At 31.1% G+C, this 20,218-nt stretch overlaps 1 protein-coding gene across 1 annotated transcript in view; it reads left to right on the top strand.

The window, feature by feature from the left end:
• The window catches only part of dpr8 (defective proboscis extension response 8), a 152,971-nt gene extending 136,903 nt beyond the window's left edge, over positions 1-16,068 (top strand). Inside the window, exon 6 of the mRNA XM_076403995.1 lies at positions 15,867-16,068. Within this exon, the coding sequence (XP_076260110.1) occupies positions 15,867-15,976 (110 nt within the window). The 3' untranslated portion in view covers positions 15,977-16,068. The remainder of the gene's footprint in view (positions 1-15,866) is intronic.
• Positions 16,069-20,218: the final 4,150 nt, after the last annotated feature.

The following is a 20,218-nucleotide window of genomic DNA, read 5'->3' as shown; positions in this document are numbered from 1 at the left end:
ATCTCCCCAAAATTTCCTATCAAGTTAAATCTCTATTTCTCTATGCTCTATATGTTACATTTTGCAAAAGTAACACCGTCACTGATTTATAGTATTCTGAAAGTATTGGGAAAGACTACATTTGCGACACCATTAATCTTTCTCAATAAAAAGAAAAAAGTCGCTGAAAGTCACCATTTGCTGGTAAAAACTTATGCTGAGTATGCTCCAACCTTAAAAACAAGTGAAGCCTGGTTTCGAATATTCAAAAGTGGTGGTTTCGATGTGCAAAACAAAGAACCTTCTGGTAAACTGAAAAAGTTTGAACCGGAAGATTTATTGAATGTACACCCAACCCAATCACAAGAACAATTGGCAGATGCATTAAATGTGGTCCAGTACATGATTTCGATTGATTAAAATCCATAAGAATTGCAGGATGGATGCCACAATAATTGATTTACAAGCAAATGGATAGAATCAATCGATCAATCGAAAAATCGTCTGTAAAATACTGCGTCAAAAGCATGATCGAAAGTCATTTCTGCATCGAATAGTGACGGATGATGAAAAGTTAATTTACTTTGGAAACACTAAGCGCAAAAAATTATGTTATCACCTGGCGAAGCCCGCCGATTGGCTCCAAGGCCAAATCGTTTTGGCCGCGAGACAATGCTCTGTGTTTGTTGGGTCAGAGTCGTGTGGTGTATTACAAATAGCTGAAACCTGGTAAAACAATTAATAGTGATCGCTACCGACAACAAATAATCAATTTAAACCATGCATTGATCGAGGAGCATCCAGTATGGGACCGAAGACACGGTAAAGGGATTTTACAGCACGATAATGCGCCGTCTTATAGAGGTTAACCGGTCAAGGAAGCATTGAATGTACTTGGATAGGATATATTACCGCAACCACCGTATTCTCCAGGCCTAACCCCGTCCGACTTTCAACTTTTCGCAACTATGGACACGCCCTTAGAGAGCAGTCGGTACTTCCAATTTCGCCAATTTCGAAGAGGTTAGGAAGTGACTTGATGAATAGTTTTGCTCAAAGGACAAACAGTTTTTTTTGGATGGCTTCCATAACTTGTGTGAAAGATGAGCATGAAGGGCATCTAGAATGAAGTTTTACTTTCAGTAAATCAATTTTGCCATTTTCTTGAAGATTGCGTAGTTTCTTTCCGAAAAAAAAAACTGTAAGGACATTCCGGTACAGCTGGTACACTTTATCTTTTGAGATTTAAAATAAGTATTTAAAATTATTACACCTTTTCATATATTATAATCTTTTTTGCACATTTATAATGCTTTTACTGGAAAAAGATAGAGTACATATCATATATTGATTAAAATATTTTTCAACATTTTTTACAACTTTTCCCCAATTTTCTGGCAACATACTTATTTATTTTAGTTATTGTCCCGTCCGAGAATCGAACCCGCGACCTCCGTTTGAAAGCTGAACGCTTTAACCACTACAACATAGTGGCAGTTGTCTACAATATTTATACGAGGTCTTATACGCTATAGTTAGAGCTGAAAAAGCCAACTGAATGGCTTTTGCACTGGACGACTTCCGATTTTCCATCACATCAGCTCAGCAATAGCATTATACACAAATCTCTGATTATTTTAGATAATTTTAGATGAAAACTTTGTACGTGCGTTTGAAATTTGAGCATTTCCGTCGATTTCTTCCCCTTGCCCACACAGATCCTGATTTGGTTCTAATGGGAGGACTACCTCGGAAGTTCGCTCCCTCGAGTAAAAAATTAATTTTGAAAATAGGCCCTCAATTGACACAAAAATGGGGAACATACATTAAAAAAATACAGCTGAACATATAACCTCCTCCTTTTTCGAAATCAGTTAAAAATAGGGACCCCCATTGTGTAGTTTCTTTCCGAAAAAAAACTGTAAGGACATTCCGGTACAGCTGGTACACTTCATTTTTGAGATTTAAAATAAGTATTTAAAATTATTAGACCTTTTCATATATTATAATCTTTTTTGCACATTTATAATGCTTTTACTGGGAAAAGATAGAGTACATATCATATATTGATCAAAATATTTTTCAACATTTTTTACAACTTTTCTCCAATTTTCTGGCAACATACTTATAACATCGATCCATTTTCTTACTTTTTCAGCAGTACTTTGTAGTCGTCAATATAGCGCTTCGGTGTTAATATTTGCGTTGCGTTTACGATTATCATAATAGATCCACTTTTCATCGCCAGTCATAATACGCCACCTAATTTTTTTTCTGCTTGGCAAGCAATAAATCTGCAATGTTGAAATGGCGCAAAATGGCGTTTTTATCCGTCTTCATCCAGTGGTGCCATTTGCCTCCTTTTGGATCTTTCCTAATGTGTATTAATGACAGTCAATAGTTGTTTTGTCAACTGCTATTCTGTCCGAAAATTGTTCAAGAGCTTATGGTGGAAGTCTTGCAAAGCAATGTCTTTAAACTTTTTTAGTCGCCGTTTTTGTAGTTCTTTGTTAGATGCTAAAAACATTGAAGTTAACAGATAGGTTAGATAATTTAATAGTTGTTTATAATGATGCTTTATTAATAGATATCGCTAATCAAAATACATCTCATATTAATAAAGACATAACAGGTCAATTGAAAAGTCCGCGGCCTACCGTAATAAAATATATTTTTTTGGCAAAATTAGTTTTTTTATAGAGCATAATTCCCTTCAAAGGTGATATACTGATTATAGCGACCCTTCAACTTTCCGATACCATTTTTGTAGTACGATTTGTCCTTTACTTCAAAATAGGCCTCAGTTTCGTCCATCATCTCTTCATTTGACAAAAATTTCTTCCCAGCGAGTATTAGTTTGCCATTTGAGAACAGGAAATAGTCGCTGGGGTCCAGATCTGGATAATGCGGTGGTTGAGGAAGCAATTCGAAGCTCAATTCATCGATTTTTGCCATCGTTTGCACTGACTTGTGACACGGTGTATTGTCTCAGTGAAGCAGCACTTTCTTTTTCTTCAAAAGCAGCCGTTTTTCGGCGATTTCGTCTTTCAAACGGTCCAATAACGCTAGTAATAGTCGCTGTTAATGGCCCATAAAATGGGACGCAGCGTGAGTCACGATGATTTTGTGGGTTTAAAGAACGATATCTACCGTGCAATATTGCTCCGCAGCATGCCGTCACAATTTTTTCGCCTAAAGTCACAGTGACTGTATAAAAATGGAACAAGAATTTATCGGAGCTGTGCGGATGTGGGATTCGACATGTTTTATATGATACAGGTCATGTAGACTACATGAGGACTAAATTCTTAATTAAAATTCTTCGATAAATTATTTAATTAAAGAAAATTCTCCGTGAGTCTTTCTTCTTTTTAGATACAACTTCTCAGTTACCTTTTACGAGCCATTTGGAAGATAAACATTACCAATTCAGATTCGAATTCATCTTCCGAATCAGATTCAGAACTAAATTCCAGTTCTGTTCTTATTAGTGCAGTATCAATTGCCATTATACCAAGCTTACTACTGTGTACAACTCTACTGTGAAGCGAGAACTGCAATCGTATTTTAGCGGTTTCGGCGTCTGGGAGTTTTATCCCGCGTACACACGCCATCGTCACTGCGTTAGCTCACCAAGCTGCGTCCCATTTTGCTCCTGGCTTAAATGTCATCACGCAGCGAGGCAACATGGTGGCCACCGAGGAGTTCATGTTAGACGTTTGAATATTTCTGATGAGGTTCTTTGAATCAAAAACGCGATACTGGAACGCGGTAATTGAAATTTTAGTTCCAAATTGAATGGACGGAAAGAAGTAAATGGCATTCCCTTAAAATCTATTGTTTTGTATAAATATATATTTAATTTTCAGTGTTTTATTTGATTGACGTATCCTTCTTTTTTAACATAAATATAATGCAAATTGATAATACTAAAGATTGTAGAACTAATCAGTCTTTCATTCAAAAACGACTATGTTACTTAACTAACAATTAATCTTAATCAATCAAAAATCAACCACCGGAACGAGATTATTTTACAGTTATACAATCGCGGTTTCCGGGGAACATTAATTATAAAATAGCCCCGAATAACCAGCAGGATTATTATACACGTCAACGTAAATCGGTTTAAATACAGATATTTCATTAATACTACGCTAGTCTTTTACCTGGAATAATTCTTGCGGATGTGGCAAAGGGTCAAAGTTGTAAATCGAGCAATATTTTTGGTTTTAATAAAGCGCTGAGTGATAACTGAAAATCATAATCAAAACTAGTATTTTACGAGATATTCAACAAGGTCAACATATTTGATCATATGTTTCTATGTTAAAATTTTTTTTTTATACTGTTGTAATTAACACAGCTCCTAAATGTACATCTTAAATATAATATAAGCCTTGATGGCTACAGTGCTTAAGGCTACAGCGAACCCCCCCTACTGGACAGTAAGTATGGCTATGCTTTATGTTTGTGATCATAATTTTAAGTGCTTCTAAACAACAGTGTAAAATTTAGCAAGGAATAAACATCCCAGTCGTGCTAGTAACCAAGCGGGATACGACCAGATTCTGTGATAATTCATCTAAATGACCAGTCGATGGGATTGAAGTTAAGGACTATGGCTCGGTGTCCACGTTAAGCAGAATATCCAGTCCAGATAAATCCTAGTTGGTATAAAGGAGACTTGTAATAATAAGATAATGTAATATAAAAATATAATGACATAGTACATAATATTGTAGAGTCCAACAAGCAAAAAGCATTATAGGGTTAATTATTTACAACCGCTATAAAATAAAAATAATGTCGATATATTTGTGCTTATGATTTGGCTGTTATATAAATTATATATAATAAGAATTACTACTATTTTTACTTAGGACAAACCCTCACATCCCAATTTTGTGTTGGTAAAAATTATGTTAAATTGATGAAAAAAATCATCGATGCACTTTTATCACATCAAACATAGTAATAATTCACCGTAAAACATTTTAGTTCACTTGGGTTTCAATAGCAATCCTTAAACCTTGGTTCATTATAATCACCTGTTTATAATCAGATATTTGAAGAAAATAATATAAATAGAATAATCATCTTGACTTTACAAATTGACCTAATATTTTTGTTGAGAGCCAATTTAAAATATTATTATATTTTATAAAAAATACATTAAAATATATATGTTTTGTCGTCGCTGATAATATAAAAAACGTAACATGAAGATTATTTTATAAACTTGTCTCATTTTGAAAAGAAAGAGACAACAAAACAATGCGTTATTATTTATCAATGCATAAAAAACACATTAACAAACCAATATATATATATATATATATATATATATATATATATATATATATATATATATATATATATATATATATATAAATATATATATATATATATATATATATATATATATATATATGTATATATATATATATATATATATATGTATATATATATATATATATATATATTCTAGAATTCAGAAATTTACCTAAAATCTCACTTGAAACTAAAGTTCTAATTTAACTCATTCCACTGAATTTTATTTTAGGCTTATATATTATATCTAATTAATTCTTATAATTAACTAAAATTAACTTAAATTCTACTTAAGCTTTTATACACATTTAAGTCTAAAAGTAGCGACTTCAAATAAAACAACATATAGGGTAACAAATATAATTAAAATATATATGTTTTTCGTCGCTGATAATATAAAAAACGTAACATGAAGATTATTTTATAAACTTGTCTCATTTTGAAAAGAAAGAGACAACAAAACAATGCGTTATTATTTATCAATGCATAAAAAACACATTAACAAACCAATATATATATATATATATATATATATATATATATATATATATATATATATATATATATATATATATATATATATATTCTAGAATTCAGAAATTTACCTAAAATCTCACTTGAAACTAAAGTTCTAATTTAACTCATTCCACTGAATTTTATTTTAGGCTTATATATTATATCTAATTAATTCTTATAATTAACTAAAATTAACTTAAATTCTACTTAAGCTTTTATACACATTTAAGTCTAAAAGTAGCGACTTCAAATAAAACAACATATAGGGTAACAAATATAATTTATACATCAATATATAAAATCCATCCATTAATCTTTAAATATATTATTAGCACTAAATACTAAAACAGATTGATATCACTATTTAAGTCTAAAAGTAACGACTTCAAATAAAACAACATATAGGGTAACAAATATAATTTATACATCAATATATAAAATCCATCCATTAATCTTTAAATATATTATTAGCACTAAATATTAAAACAGATTGATATCACTATTTATTAGCTCGTGTTTCATCCAATATAGCAGCCACTTGAATTTTTGGCAGATAATTTAGCTAATATGTACATACTAGTCGTTGTAATAACTAAATAGAAATAAACAAAAACCTTATTTAACCTATCTGCTATACGTATTTTACCTTATACTATATACATACAATTTAGCTTAATATCTACCTAAATCTATTGTAAATAATCAAATAGGCTTAGTTATGTATTAAGCTAAATTGTGTGTATTAGTAGAATATAAAATACCTGTCGTAGATAGGTTAATCAATGTTTTTGTTTATTTTTTATTTAGTTTTTGCAACGATTGTTATCACTAAGTGTTTTTTTTATTTTTCAGTGAGTTTCTTATTTATTTTTTGAATTCGGATCAATTTTTTTGTTAAACATATTTTATTTTTCTCTTTTTAGATAGTTAGTTTTATTTAGTTAGTTAGATATTTACCCGATAATTTGCGCAGTTATCTTGTTAAGTATTACAATGGGTAGACCAAGCAATGGTGAGGCCCTTATGAGGATAAATAGGAATAAAGAAACAATGATTGAAAATAAGGAGCTAACTAACCAATGGGATTTGACAAGTGTTCTAACTAAACAATAAGAAAAAGTTATTCCCCGTCCGAGAATCGAACCCGCGACCTCCGTTTGAAAGCTGAACGCTTTAACCACTACAGCCTAGTGGCAGGTGTCTACAATATTTATACGAGATCTTATATGCTATAGTTAGAGCGGAAAAAGCCAACTGAATGGCTTTTTCACTGGACGACTTCCGATTTTCCATCACATCAGCTCAGCAATAGCATTATACACAAATATCTGATTATTTTAGATAAAAAATATGTGAAAACTTTGTACGTGCGTTTGAAATTTGAACGTTTCCCTCGATTTCTTCCCCTTGCCCACACAGATCCTGATTTGGTTCTAATGGGTGGACTACCTCGGAAGTTCGCTCCCTCGAGTAAAAAATTAATTTTGAAAATCGGCCCTCAATTGACAGAGAAATGGGGAGCATACATTTAAAAAAATACACCTGAACATATAACCTCCTCCTTTTTCGAAATCAGTTAAAAATAGGGACCCCCAACCTTAAAACTCCTTGAGGAAACTTGAATTTCAATGCTGTAGATTGACTATATGATCAACGAGCTGTGATTCGGATGAGATTTATTCATAAGAAGAACATCAAGTCATATTTATTTGAACTTTTACTTTATGCCTATGCGTTAAATATAAAAAATTTGGTATATAATTGGATCCAATTTGAGAAATTAAAATAATAATTGAATTCATACGCACCTGGATGGAATGTCCGGATGGAATGATTGATGTCATATCTCTAATAATCTATAAACAATACTTGACCTTACACTGCAGAGTTCTTACCAATTCCAGGGTCAAACCATGGAATTCAGCCTCTCGATTACTTCGTCGTCGAAAAAATGGCAACGTCGCATAATCAGGTGGAGACTACCGAAGTTTATCGAATACAGCTGGGATTCTCCAGAAATAGAAATTTGAATCAATAATGTGCTGTTTCAAAATTAGCGCTTAATTTTTAAAATGGTATTAAGAAAGTTAGAGCCATAAATATTAAAGATTTCTTCAGGAATATCAAATAGCATCTAGCACAAATTAATGCTGACAAAGCTCGATATATTATCAGTGCCCTCTCGTAATTTAAAACGTAATGTTTTTCAAATTACAGTTACGCAAGGTGAAATTTGACATTGTCAAAAATAAACGACCCTATCCGAATATAAACACTTTTTCCTCGACCTAATATTAAACGAAAAATATAATTTATTTCACCCTTTTATACCCCTTGCCTTTCTAAAATCAACACGACTAAATCCGATCTATCGAATTAACCGTGAAAAAAATTGACGAGGCAGTCGAGTGGGGTGGGGGGGTACCGTTGTTACCGTAAATGTTTGCCGGCGAACCCACCGTAAATTTAACCTTTTCAAATATTGTACGGTTGCGGTATTAAAGCAAAAGCACAGGACCCAACGAAAATATTTTGATGGCCTATCCCCCACCCTCTGCCCCTCCAAACGTCCCGCTAATATGCCTATATGATTTTATTCGCTCAAATATTTATTTTATGACCGACGGAATGGAATTGGAGAACGGTGGGGAATGGCGTTTATTAACGGATTAGCGATACGTACTGCGAATTGGGGAATTTTTCAAGATCGTTTTCATAATGGGAAATATGCCGGTCTGCAATTTTTCATCAGATCGGGATAAATTGATATAAATATTTATGTAAATGATTTCGCTATCAATTTTGGGAATGTATTTTAGGGACTACGTAAACAGTTTAGCGATTTTATTACGCAGCTGCTTCATATTTTTTTCTAAATATTTGAAAGATATTTTTGTAAAATCGTTAGAGTGGCATAGAGTACTGAAACTATATATAGTCCTTCCAATAAAACAGCCGATGAACGTCATCAACACCGTCCAACCTTATTGCCAAATTCGATTTGTAAAAAGGTAATATTCTTTTTAAGCTTAGAAAGGATATTTCCAAATATGAAGTATGTTAACGTTTTCATATGCCTGCAAATGTATTAAAAACCTTAATAATAATAATCTGAGATTATAAACACAATTTTGACGATTGTCGTATATTGAAGATTTAACTTTCAGGTCTTTCGTTGGTTAATTTGAAAAAATATAAATCTGAATCCCATCAAGAATTTTTAGTTACCCACCCAAATTACCTGAAACCCACCCAAATTACCTGAAAATGTCTTTTCGAACCGTTTCAAAATTGTGGTCTTAAATTTTGACGGTAAATAAACTCAAGAGTTTTTTGTAGTTGTTTTTGTAGTAAAACCAAATGTAGTTGTATATGTTTACCAGATTCAGTTGAACAAATTTGAAGACGTATTGTTTCATGAATGTCTAAAACAACGATTAACAAACGTAGAACCTGTCACTGAAGTGAATAATTCTGAAGAAGTGCGAAAATAGATGGATGGTTGGATCGTCGCCAAACTAACGTTGTTATTCCGGCATCATCCTAAAGATTGGAAAAAGTTGTAAAAGATTAATCAGCCTGGGTCCTATGTTATATTGTTTATGATTTTCTATTATTTTTAATTATTCTCGTTTTGTTGGAACTATTAAACAATTATGGCAAGTATAATCATGTAAAGTTGTATTATATATTTGTTTGTAAAGAGAACAGATTCTAGAGAATGTGTATACTTTATTGGAAGGTATATTCAGTTATGACAAAAAAACATGACCTATGTGATAATTTCATTCAAATATGGATTAACAAAATTCGAAACTAACTAAAATCATCTACTCTCATTGTTTACAAGATATTTAGATTTTCACAAGCAGCCATTTCAGCTAATCTAATGTTTTTGGAATATAACAGCTGTAGTAATTGATATGGTTTTAGAGACATAGTATACCACTGTACAAGAGATAATTGCAAAATATATTAAGATTTTTCGGTAAATTTTATTGGCTTTAATTTCTAATACAATTCAAGTTTCATTTCAAATGTAAATGCAAGGCACTAAGAATGTTTAACATCAATTTGAGCGTCAAGACTTAATTAATTCCCCATTTGTAGGTGAGTGTTAGATCCTATGTCATATACAAGACAAAGTAGAAAACAATAAATTTAATAAAGCCATAAATATTATAGAGTGCTAGTAATTAATATAATAACTTTAAGTAAATATGGCTATTGTTTTATTAATGGTAGAAGATTAGAATCTAGAAGTAACACAACAGTGCAATTTTGATTATTTAAATTATTCTTTTGTCAAATAAATCTGGTATAGCTATTGAATTTCCATTTATATTTTAGTTAAGAAATATCGGATAAAAAATAAAAATTATATGAATACATGAATACAATAAGAAATATATGAAAAATTATGAAGGTATTTAAGGATTAACGAAAATAAATAACTATTATATAACATTTTATTCTTTGAACCATTATAAATCCATTATTTTAAGTATTTACTTTATAAACTTATTTTGCAAAGCCAATAGTTTATATAATGATTTCTAACGACTGATGAGTCTTCTAACGCTACTAACTCGTGGACTGAAAAGACCCTAATATATGGATGGCGCTAATTTGCTCGATTCCTGCCTAACTTTCAATAGAAAGCTGCTAAAATTTCAAAATATTATCAAACAAATAAACCCACAAGTTTGTAAATTATTATGCTAACAGTGGCACTAGATTTTTTTGTTTTTAAAACAATGAATTAAAAACAATTTCGTGTTTTAATTTTGCACTGCTTCTTGATGGAAAAAAATACCGTTCAAGTGAAGCAATGGCTTTAAATGGTCTTTAAGGACTTTGCTTTTTGGACGACGCTTTATCAGAAATAACAACAAAATGTAGATTTGCTGACTGAATTGGTTAGTCAGCGTTGACTGAAGTCGCGTTTAGTCACTCTTCACCAAAAACAAAATATTTTAAAGATTCTGAGCTTTGTTTAAACGTTACAAATCAGTATTTTTGTTTCAATATGTGACAATGGATGAAACATGGGTCCATCACTTCACTCTGGAATCATAACGATCTTCATCTGGGTGGGCAGCAACTGGTGACAGGCCTATTTTAAGGAAAAAAGTAAATCGTTCTACAAAAGTTGCACTGAAATTGTAGAGCGGCTCTGGAATTATTGTGTGGCTTTTGATGGAGATTCCGTTAATGAATAAAGCCAATTTTTAACAAAAAAATCGTTTTCCTTGTTACGTGGTTTTCGCTACGTTAATACATTCTGTTCGAACTTCGACTATTGAGCGATCCTAAGTTTTAATCAATATATATAGTACTGTATTTATTCAATAAATAAATGCCTTTTAAAGTAAATATCATCAATATACATTTAAATACCGAATATGTCTCGCCATTGATATCGATGGCTTATCGATTGCTATCCTTTGCTAAAATTATAAATGGTAGGTTAATCCCGTGGATACGATTCAATGAAAATTGAAAGAAACCTTCAGCAGAGGCAGCCATAGATTAGAGCGTTCACCGTAGTTTAGAAACTTGCCCATTAAGTACAGGCCATGCCCCAGTGCCATCGCCGAAACGATTTTAATATCACTCGCCTCTAATAATTATTTATAACAACTTTAAGGGCTTAATGAGGGGCGGTTCAGTTTGGCCAGTTAACTGCTGGCTCCAGCCGATTTCAATTAGGCTCGCTCCTGCTGCGGATATAAATTTGCCCTTTTCAGACCTTTAAACGTTACTTTATCATGGTGCGTTAAAGTTTGAAAGTTGCGAATTTATGGGTGGCGCGTACCAATTATGGCTCCGCGAGACGACTGTTGAAGGAGTGGGCGGAAAGCGCCGGCACTATGGATGATGGGGTGGTGAGAGGGGTACGGCGGGAATGTTGGAGAAAATTCGGACTAGGTTTTTTCGGACTCTCCAGAAAGATATTTATGGATAAAGTCCGGCGAAACATGGAATATAAAATGCGATAAAGTAAGAAACGGAACAACTACCAGATTTCAGATTATTTTGTTGTATAAGTTGTTTGTTTCACAGATCATATATTACGGTTACATTTAACATAATACTGTGGCATTCCTACTATGGGTAAATACCAACCCACGCCCACTAGAACTAAATAAGTGGACGTTTTACAATTTGAAGATATTTTAGTTCATAACCACAAAATACTGCTTTTGTAAGTTCTCTCATATATTCTGGAACACAGTAATTTAAAGTTAGATAATTTATTCTCATCCAAAAACCTAATATATCTATTCATAAAGTATCTTTTTTTTTAATTAATTATTTGATTTAAGAAAATTTTATATATGTTCTATTTTAGTTACATCAATCAAGCAATCAGCAATCAAGTGGGAAGTCGTGCTAGTAGTCCGTTTTATAAAACAGTCAATTCACGTCATCTAAATTTATGACGTGAAAACGTTTCAATGTTGCCGCATCAACTTTAAGTTTTACTTCATTTTGGCTTTGTTATGTCAAAACATTCTAAATTAAATAATATAATGAAATAAAAGTAATGTTGTCAAATATAATTTACTGTAAAATTATAGCTCATTTTAACGCATATATTATCGACTGACTTAAATATTTAATTACACGCCCACAATAGTTTATAGGTTAGAGTTGTTTTATCATACGTATTTCTTTGTTTTTTTTTCTTCCTCACACCGCCTACGAGATTTCTAACCTACAGCACTTTACATTTATAGTTACACTTAGAGTAAACACAAATATTAAGCAGCGATTTGAAAATGCGCATCGAAATCATCACGCATACGATATTAAAATACGCAAAGCGTTGAAACAACCTTTTCTGGTTTACCTCCAATTATTATCACTAATGTTTTGAAGAATTTTGAGAACATTTGACAATCAAGCAACATGTCCGACATAGTAATGATGTGAGTTCAATTTTTTTTTGAGTAGACTATATAATAATTATAATAAAAACAGGAGTTTTTAGATTTAACCACCGATTTAGAATCATCAAAAGTTGGAGAAAACATTAGAGGTCTCGCTCAGGCAAAAAAAATTAATGGAGATTAAATGTGGCGATAAGAACATAGGTGGATAAATAACTAGGTAATGGTTGAAATCATGGCACCTCTTGAAGACAACGACAAGACAGATATATAAATTGGCATTTGCTGTAACAATATTCGTTAGACCGTAAAACTAACGCGTTAAATAATGTAATTTGCTGGTGATATTTGTTCAATTGAAACAATATTGCATATCGGAGAAAATCTTATGCATAATATAATGTCGTGAAGTGTCGAGACAGCTGGTGACGACCAATATCAAACAGAACATAAGCCACTTAGGACATCTAATGTTGGCGGTCGGGACGAGACACTACGAGAGAGAAAACCGCCCTATCTTAGCAGGATGGCCCGCAATGGCAGGAGATTAGAGTGACGAGAGAGCGTAGAGGCGTAGCTAAACCCCTAATATGGTTTAATTTAGACCCGGTTACGCTTTCGGCACTTCGCGGCAAAATGGCGGACGCGACTGTTTCGGTTGCGGTTTCGGTATGTTGTGATAATCTGTTTCGATGTCTCTAGTAGTTGTCTCGTCGGAGTTTATCTGACTGTTATGGCGTTTTCAAAATGCAGATTTAACTAATAGCTTGTCGAAGTTAGATAGCATTAAGCGCGTATAATGAGAACTTCCCTCCCTACTTTCCTGTCACCCCCTCTTTTAGTCTTTAGAGTAAATTATAAGATCGTTTTTTATTCTGTACGGATTTGAATAAAATATTTAAGTTTCATTTAAAATTAATATTTTTAATGGAAAAAATTAGGTGAGTTGTTGAGCCGAGTGAGAATGCAGATCTAGTCTCATTCTCTTAAACATTAAACATATATAATTAATTGTTAGATAGCTATATAAATGACATATTACAATAATATATCATGACGAGTTTGTTTAGTTTCTTGGTACAATACAGTTGTACCATTTTCTTTTATTACGAGAATTTAAGTCCGTTATTATTTTACTAAGAAAAATTTAGCATTTATCATAAATATTATCTAGTTAAAACTATTTTTACATATTGGTTTAACACAGATGATAATTTTAACCTAACAGATAGAGCTGAGTATATAAATGTTACAGGTAGTGGATGAGAAAACGGTGGAAAAGCATTGTTGATAAGTCAACAATTTCCAGATATTTGAAAGCAATTGATATCATATATATGCAAAGTAATTAGATGCCAATTGAATTGCATATTAAAAGCTGCTAACGTCGAATAACGCTCTTCATCCTAACGATATTAGGGTATTTAATTATATACACATTCTTTAGAATATAGTCCTAAGAAATTGGTTTGATATATTTCTAATTGTAAATTCTTTGGGTTGAAAGAGAAAAAATTGTAGGTCTGTTTTTAAAATCGTAGCATACTTTGGATTATGTATTTCGCCATACTACAATATTGTCCTGGAGCATCTTTGAATTTTTGGAGACTCTACTCTAGGTTATGTGGCAAACCATTCCTACAACTATAGACGATTAGAGATCAAGATTTCAGTGTAAAAGATAGAGCTGATTATATAATTGTGAACGTAAAGAATTATATAATCAATGGATATAGATGGCGGTGGATCATAAATGTTGATCAATCAACTACTTCCAGTAATTTAAAAACAGTTCATGTAATTCGTATGAAAGGACATTGAAAATTAACTAATTGAAGCCCAGGGGGAATATTGGAGGTCCCTGAATAATGCTGTAAATCTGATGAGGTTAGGTACTTCCTATAATGCTAAAACCAACAAAAAAACGACTATTCACCATTGCGATAATAGCACATTCAATTGAATAAACTATTGGTGCCAAAGTTAAGACATTAATTCATTACATACTCTTTAAAATTCAAGTTGTAAAAATTGGTTTCTAACCTGGAAAAATTGCAAGTTTTTGATGTAGGCCCCAATAATTTAAATTATGTAATTATCGATATTGTATTATTATGGAAATTTTCCAGGTTTTCATAGAAATAAAAACGGGTATATTTAATATATTTTACATATATTGAATATAATTTCTATCGTATTTACAAATGTTCATTACAAATATGGTAGAATTTTATTTATACACCCTAATAGGAAGTACATTATCTTTAAATGTTATTCGAAAGTTAAATCTTGAAGGATGGCCGTAAAACTATTTATTTTTTATTTCTTCTGAATAAACTAAAATATCAAGAGGTGTTATTCGTGTAGGCGGTACAGCCACAGGTGTGTGCAAAAATCAGGCAAAACACTAAATAATTTAATTTTGAAACATCCTTTACTTTACAGCTATACGATAGCTACAGATATACTACGTAAATACAAGAAGAAAGTATAACAGTTCTGACAATTGAATATTATGAATTAATGAACAAACAATATCACATTATATTATATATTAAAAACACGTTTTATAGTATTAAAATTTTTAACTTATCATTACAATATTGCATCTATCTGCGCTTTAAAACAATTAAATGACATAATTCTGTTGTCCGGGGAGTACAACTTACATTGTGCTCAAACTATAAGTTAAAAAACGAAAGTATATAGCCTCTTTTGCCATATAAAACATAAAAAATATTACCCTCTTCTGAAATGAACTTTATTGACCCTTGAAGTAAAATAAACCTGCTCTGTCGCATAAACTATCTGATTCAAAAATTATGATATATTTTAGGTGACTTATTCGCCTTAAAAGATTGTAAATATTAAGATCCTACTAAAAATATTTTACTGCTCTACCCTTTTGATCATCGATCGTTTTTCCCGTCTTACGACCAATAAAACACAATACTAGTTTCAACTAAGAAATGATACACATTTTAAGGTTATTTTACCAGTAAAATTCGAAATTTACGATGGCCTTAGTAGTCCCGAGGGAAATCACCGACATTTTAGTTGATATTTCCGCAACGCATGAAAATATGATATTTTTCATATAAAATACATAGTTATTATAATACAGGATTTCTTTTTTTGCAGGAGAATATCCTGCAGCGATGCACCACGGACACGGAACGCTCACCAGGAGGTCACACGTCACCATCTTGTTGAGTTTAGTGCTGATTTTGCTGATATGGCCAATTACGTAGCGCCATATGTGGTAAATGTGTTTTGAAAACGGAATTATGATGTGCATACAGGCACTGCATTAGAATTTTTTACTTTTGTACACAATGTGCATAAATTGGTTAACGATATAATGTCAGAAATATTGTAATTGTTATACAATTTTGTCAGCTCGATGAGAGAATTTGTTAATTATAACCTAATTAGAAATATTATCGTAATATTTGTAATAATCCTTTTGTTACACAAAATGTAATATTTACTAATGAGACTAATTCAACAACTGGTACTAAAAGTTCTTGAAATGAAACAAATATTTTATAATAATCTGGAATAAATTCATGTTTATTTACCTAAATTAACCAGCATCTCAATACATTTATTGTTTATGACCACCGCACTTCTTGTTTCTGATGGAATTTGTCTGGTTCCCTCATGTATTCAACCATGTATGTGTATTTAAGTAAGTGACAATAGAATTTAAGGAAGTTCACTGTATCGCACTTCAATGTAGTGTCACCCTAAAATCATTGCCTAAATCAATATTATATATATAACAAAAGATAATCGCTCTAAGACTGCATAATAATTATATGTACTTGAACTGTTAACTTTTTAAAGAAATTAGAACAGTGATATAATCTAGCCCTTTACCTGCACCAAAGAATCAAATTGTAAAATCTGTACATAAATGACGATGAATTAGTTATGTCCACAGTATCTTTAACACAGTAAATTTTTAATCGAAAATAAATTCAAACATTACATAGTCAGCAGTCTTTTGGCTAAAGTGTTCCAGTAAATGATAATCATGTGGTTGTAGTAGTACACAACAGCAAATTTTTAAGACAAAATTCATCATTATATTAAGCTTCGATAATGATATACATTCAGTTCGGTACTCTTCAACTTTTTATACCCGTTTCGTAAAACTATTTGTAATTTCTTCAACAATCAAAATAGATTTCAGCTTCGGTAATTACTTTATAGTTTGAGCCAAACCTGAAGTTCCCCTGAAGCATCCTATTAAAGGCACGTGATCAACTGTTCATTCAACCACGTTTAAAGGTTTTTTTAAATCTTATATTTAGGAAATAATTTCTTTCCATTCTTTTTCCGTCTTCAGTTTTGATTATTCTACGAAACAGAGCTCGAATTCTTTTGCAAGGTGATAATATAGCAATGGTTGTAAGCGTCTTTTTTCATAGGCTTCCCTACATTTACTATCCCTTTTGCAGCGAATACATGAGCATTTTAAATAAAACTTTTGAAAACTATGATTCCATATTCAGTACTTTATTACTTGTTAATCCTAGTTTATTAAAACCAAGTTATTGAAAGTGATAAAAAGCCTGAAAATTATTTATTTATTGTTATTTTATCAGTTCCACTGAAAGGATTATCTTCACTCCTTAAATAAACTTTTCATTTCCATATTCCTTTATTTATACGTCAATAAATTTTCAAATATAGTAGTATTTCCACATTTTATATTTAAATTGACATACCACTTTAAATATATATTTCTAATAGATAACAAAAACCTCACTCAATTTTCGAAAATTGAAAATACCTAAATTTAATTTAAGTTACCCACAAACCAATATTATATTTTTAAATCAAAATTATTGGAAAAGGGCATTTTTTAGCAATTAAAAAATTTCTTGTGCCAATAATACCAGTGCAGTAACACAAATGCACCTACATTTTGATTTCGTGTTAAAAACGTGTTTGGATACAAGGATAATTTACCATACAAGTACACGCGAATTTTCTAAGGCCCCCAATTGATTGAAAATCCTATAAAAATAATATTTTGCGTTTTTGGCTAATAAAACACTTATAATGCGATTAGTATAACATTTTCTGTCGGAACATTGATTTAGGCAACTTCAATAACAAAAATGGTTGATACGTTTTAGTGTATCTAATTTTGTTCCGTTTGTTTCCTTGCATTTACACTACTCAGGCTGATAACGAAACTAAACTACCTTATTAAACCTAAATGTCACCTAATCTCATAAAAGTAAATATTTCATTTTGTATCGATAACGTTCTACACTATCCCCAATGCAATTTCAATTAATATTGTGGGTCTAAGAAATGAATAGATGAAAATGTCAACAAAATATGCGAGAACATGAGGCACAAATGACACAGTTGCTTGTAGTTCTTGATAAAGAAAAACAAAATTGAATCAAAATCTGTATATAGTTTAGTGAATATTTAATAAATACTTTTCAAGGAAACGTTGGTTAACTTTCTACCGAGCTGACTCTTATAATGTGTTTGAACTTGAATTTTATTGTTGAATATTTTAACGAGCATAATAAAAGATGAAAATAATTCTTTTATATAAATTGTTTTAAATATAGAAGCAGAGTTATTGGCTAATTCATTTTTATTATCTGACATTCTTATTGGTTTTTGTGTATTTACCATTCTATTCTCTCTCTCTGTCTCTGTAGAGGAATATACCCAATGGTAATGAACATTTTACGACATCGTTAACATAATTACATGGTCTGTTGTCATTTTCCCAGAAAATCATCCAAATTCGTATAATCGAATTTGTTATTTTTATCAATTTTTGACCATATGTAAAAACAGAAACGAACATTTCTCACGTGAATGAAGTTAATGGTAGTTACAGGTCATTAAGTGGACTCAAAGGTTACAGTGACTTATCACGAAATATATTATTGTTGTTAGACTACTGCAACAATTTGTTCGATAATAACTAATCAATTTTGAGAAGAAGGAAAGTATTAAGTAAAGTATTTTCAACTAATACTATAGGATTAATGCCATACTTGGAAATAGCTTACTTTGAAAATAAAAGCTAAAACGTATAAAGATGGTATACTCAGTATTAAGTGTTCGTGATGATCAGTACCATGTAAAAGAGCCTGAGAGTGAAAGGGCGAATTCAAAAGAAATATTAATGTGTCTGTTATATATAGATATATGCTGGATTTTTAAAAAATATTAATTTTTAATCAATAATCTCTGTAATATCGTCTAGAATTAGAGTAGCAGTGGCACGAATTTCCGAATGACAATTTATAGTTATGATTTATCACTATTCTTACCATCCTTTAGGAGAGGGCTACTGTGTTAATCTTAAATAAAACACGACAGGCAACTGTAGGAAATCCAAAGAAATTAGTACATCATTTTCAATTTTGTGCATTAATGCTGCAGGCAAAGAATACAATTTATTCGCAAATGATACGTACTCATCTTACAAATATCACTTGTTGGTTATACCTATATTGCTATAGTCCCCTAATTTAGTTTATATCTGTACAAAAACTGCAAGCATTAAACCTATATTTGTCAATAACAAGAAAACAAACTGGGAATCATGATTAAATCATTAAAATTCTTAACAAGTGAATTTTGGCGTTCTTTAAAAATGCTTTTATCATTCAAAAATAGCATCAATTGGAAACTTGTTATACGTTCCTGTCAATTTATTTTTCACACTTAGATTGTTCGAGAAAATTGAATTTCGTCAATGTTTCAGTTAGTTTTTGTGTACCGTTATCTATAGAAGACGTTATTATTCTAACTAAAGAAGATATCTTACAACAACATATACAAGGCCATAAAAATATAAGTAAATATATTTATTAAGCTTTCTTGTTTTTATACAAGTTTAATGGTAAATTAAAAATATCTCTTGAAATATATACAACACGCGAAACTGCTTTTCTCTTCTTTTAACGAGGGCTGGCTTTAAGGATTTTAACAATATTCTCATTTTATTCAATTTGTCAAAGGCGTTACGACGCAAACCAATGACCACTTTAATTATATTATTTATTAATATTATTTAAAAATTTTATATGAATAAAGCTGCTTTTTTATTCTTCCCTCATCGTATTTTAATTTATTTTTTTTACTGCGTTGCTATTTAGTAAAACAGTAAACTAACTAAGTAAAATTATTTCAAACAATTACAATTTTGTTGATATATCTAACTGGCCTGGTAAGATGTTGAATGCTAAAATATTGGTCGATATTAAAATATATTTGTCATTTTCCTTGCCAATAACTAAGTATGAGGTACCTATAATGAGATTACTGTGGCAAATAAATTATTATATAATAAATTTAATAAAGCCTTTATAAGCTCTAAGAGAAAAGATGAAGAGTGTGTAAGAACGAAAAAGAAACAGAGAGAGAGAATAAAATAAAAGCAAGAAAATAAAAAAAATACAACAGAAAATAATTTATATTGATTTTTCAAATTTAATATT

The sequence above is a fragment of the Rhynchophorus ferrugineus genome, unplaced genomic scaffold (assembly GCF_030347505.1).
Source record: "Rhynchophorus ferrugineus isolate W39M unplaced genomic scaffold, kcgeb_rfMv2 rfM4, whole genome shotgun sequence".
NCBI classification, from domain to species: Eukaryota; Metazoa; Arthropoda; class Insecta; order Coleoptera; family Curculionidae; genus Rhynchophorus; species Rhynchophorus ferrugineus.
This window is presented reverse-complemented; position numbering and strand designations above follow the sequence as displayed.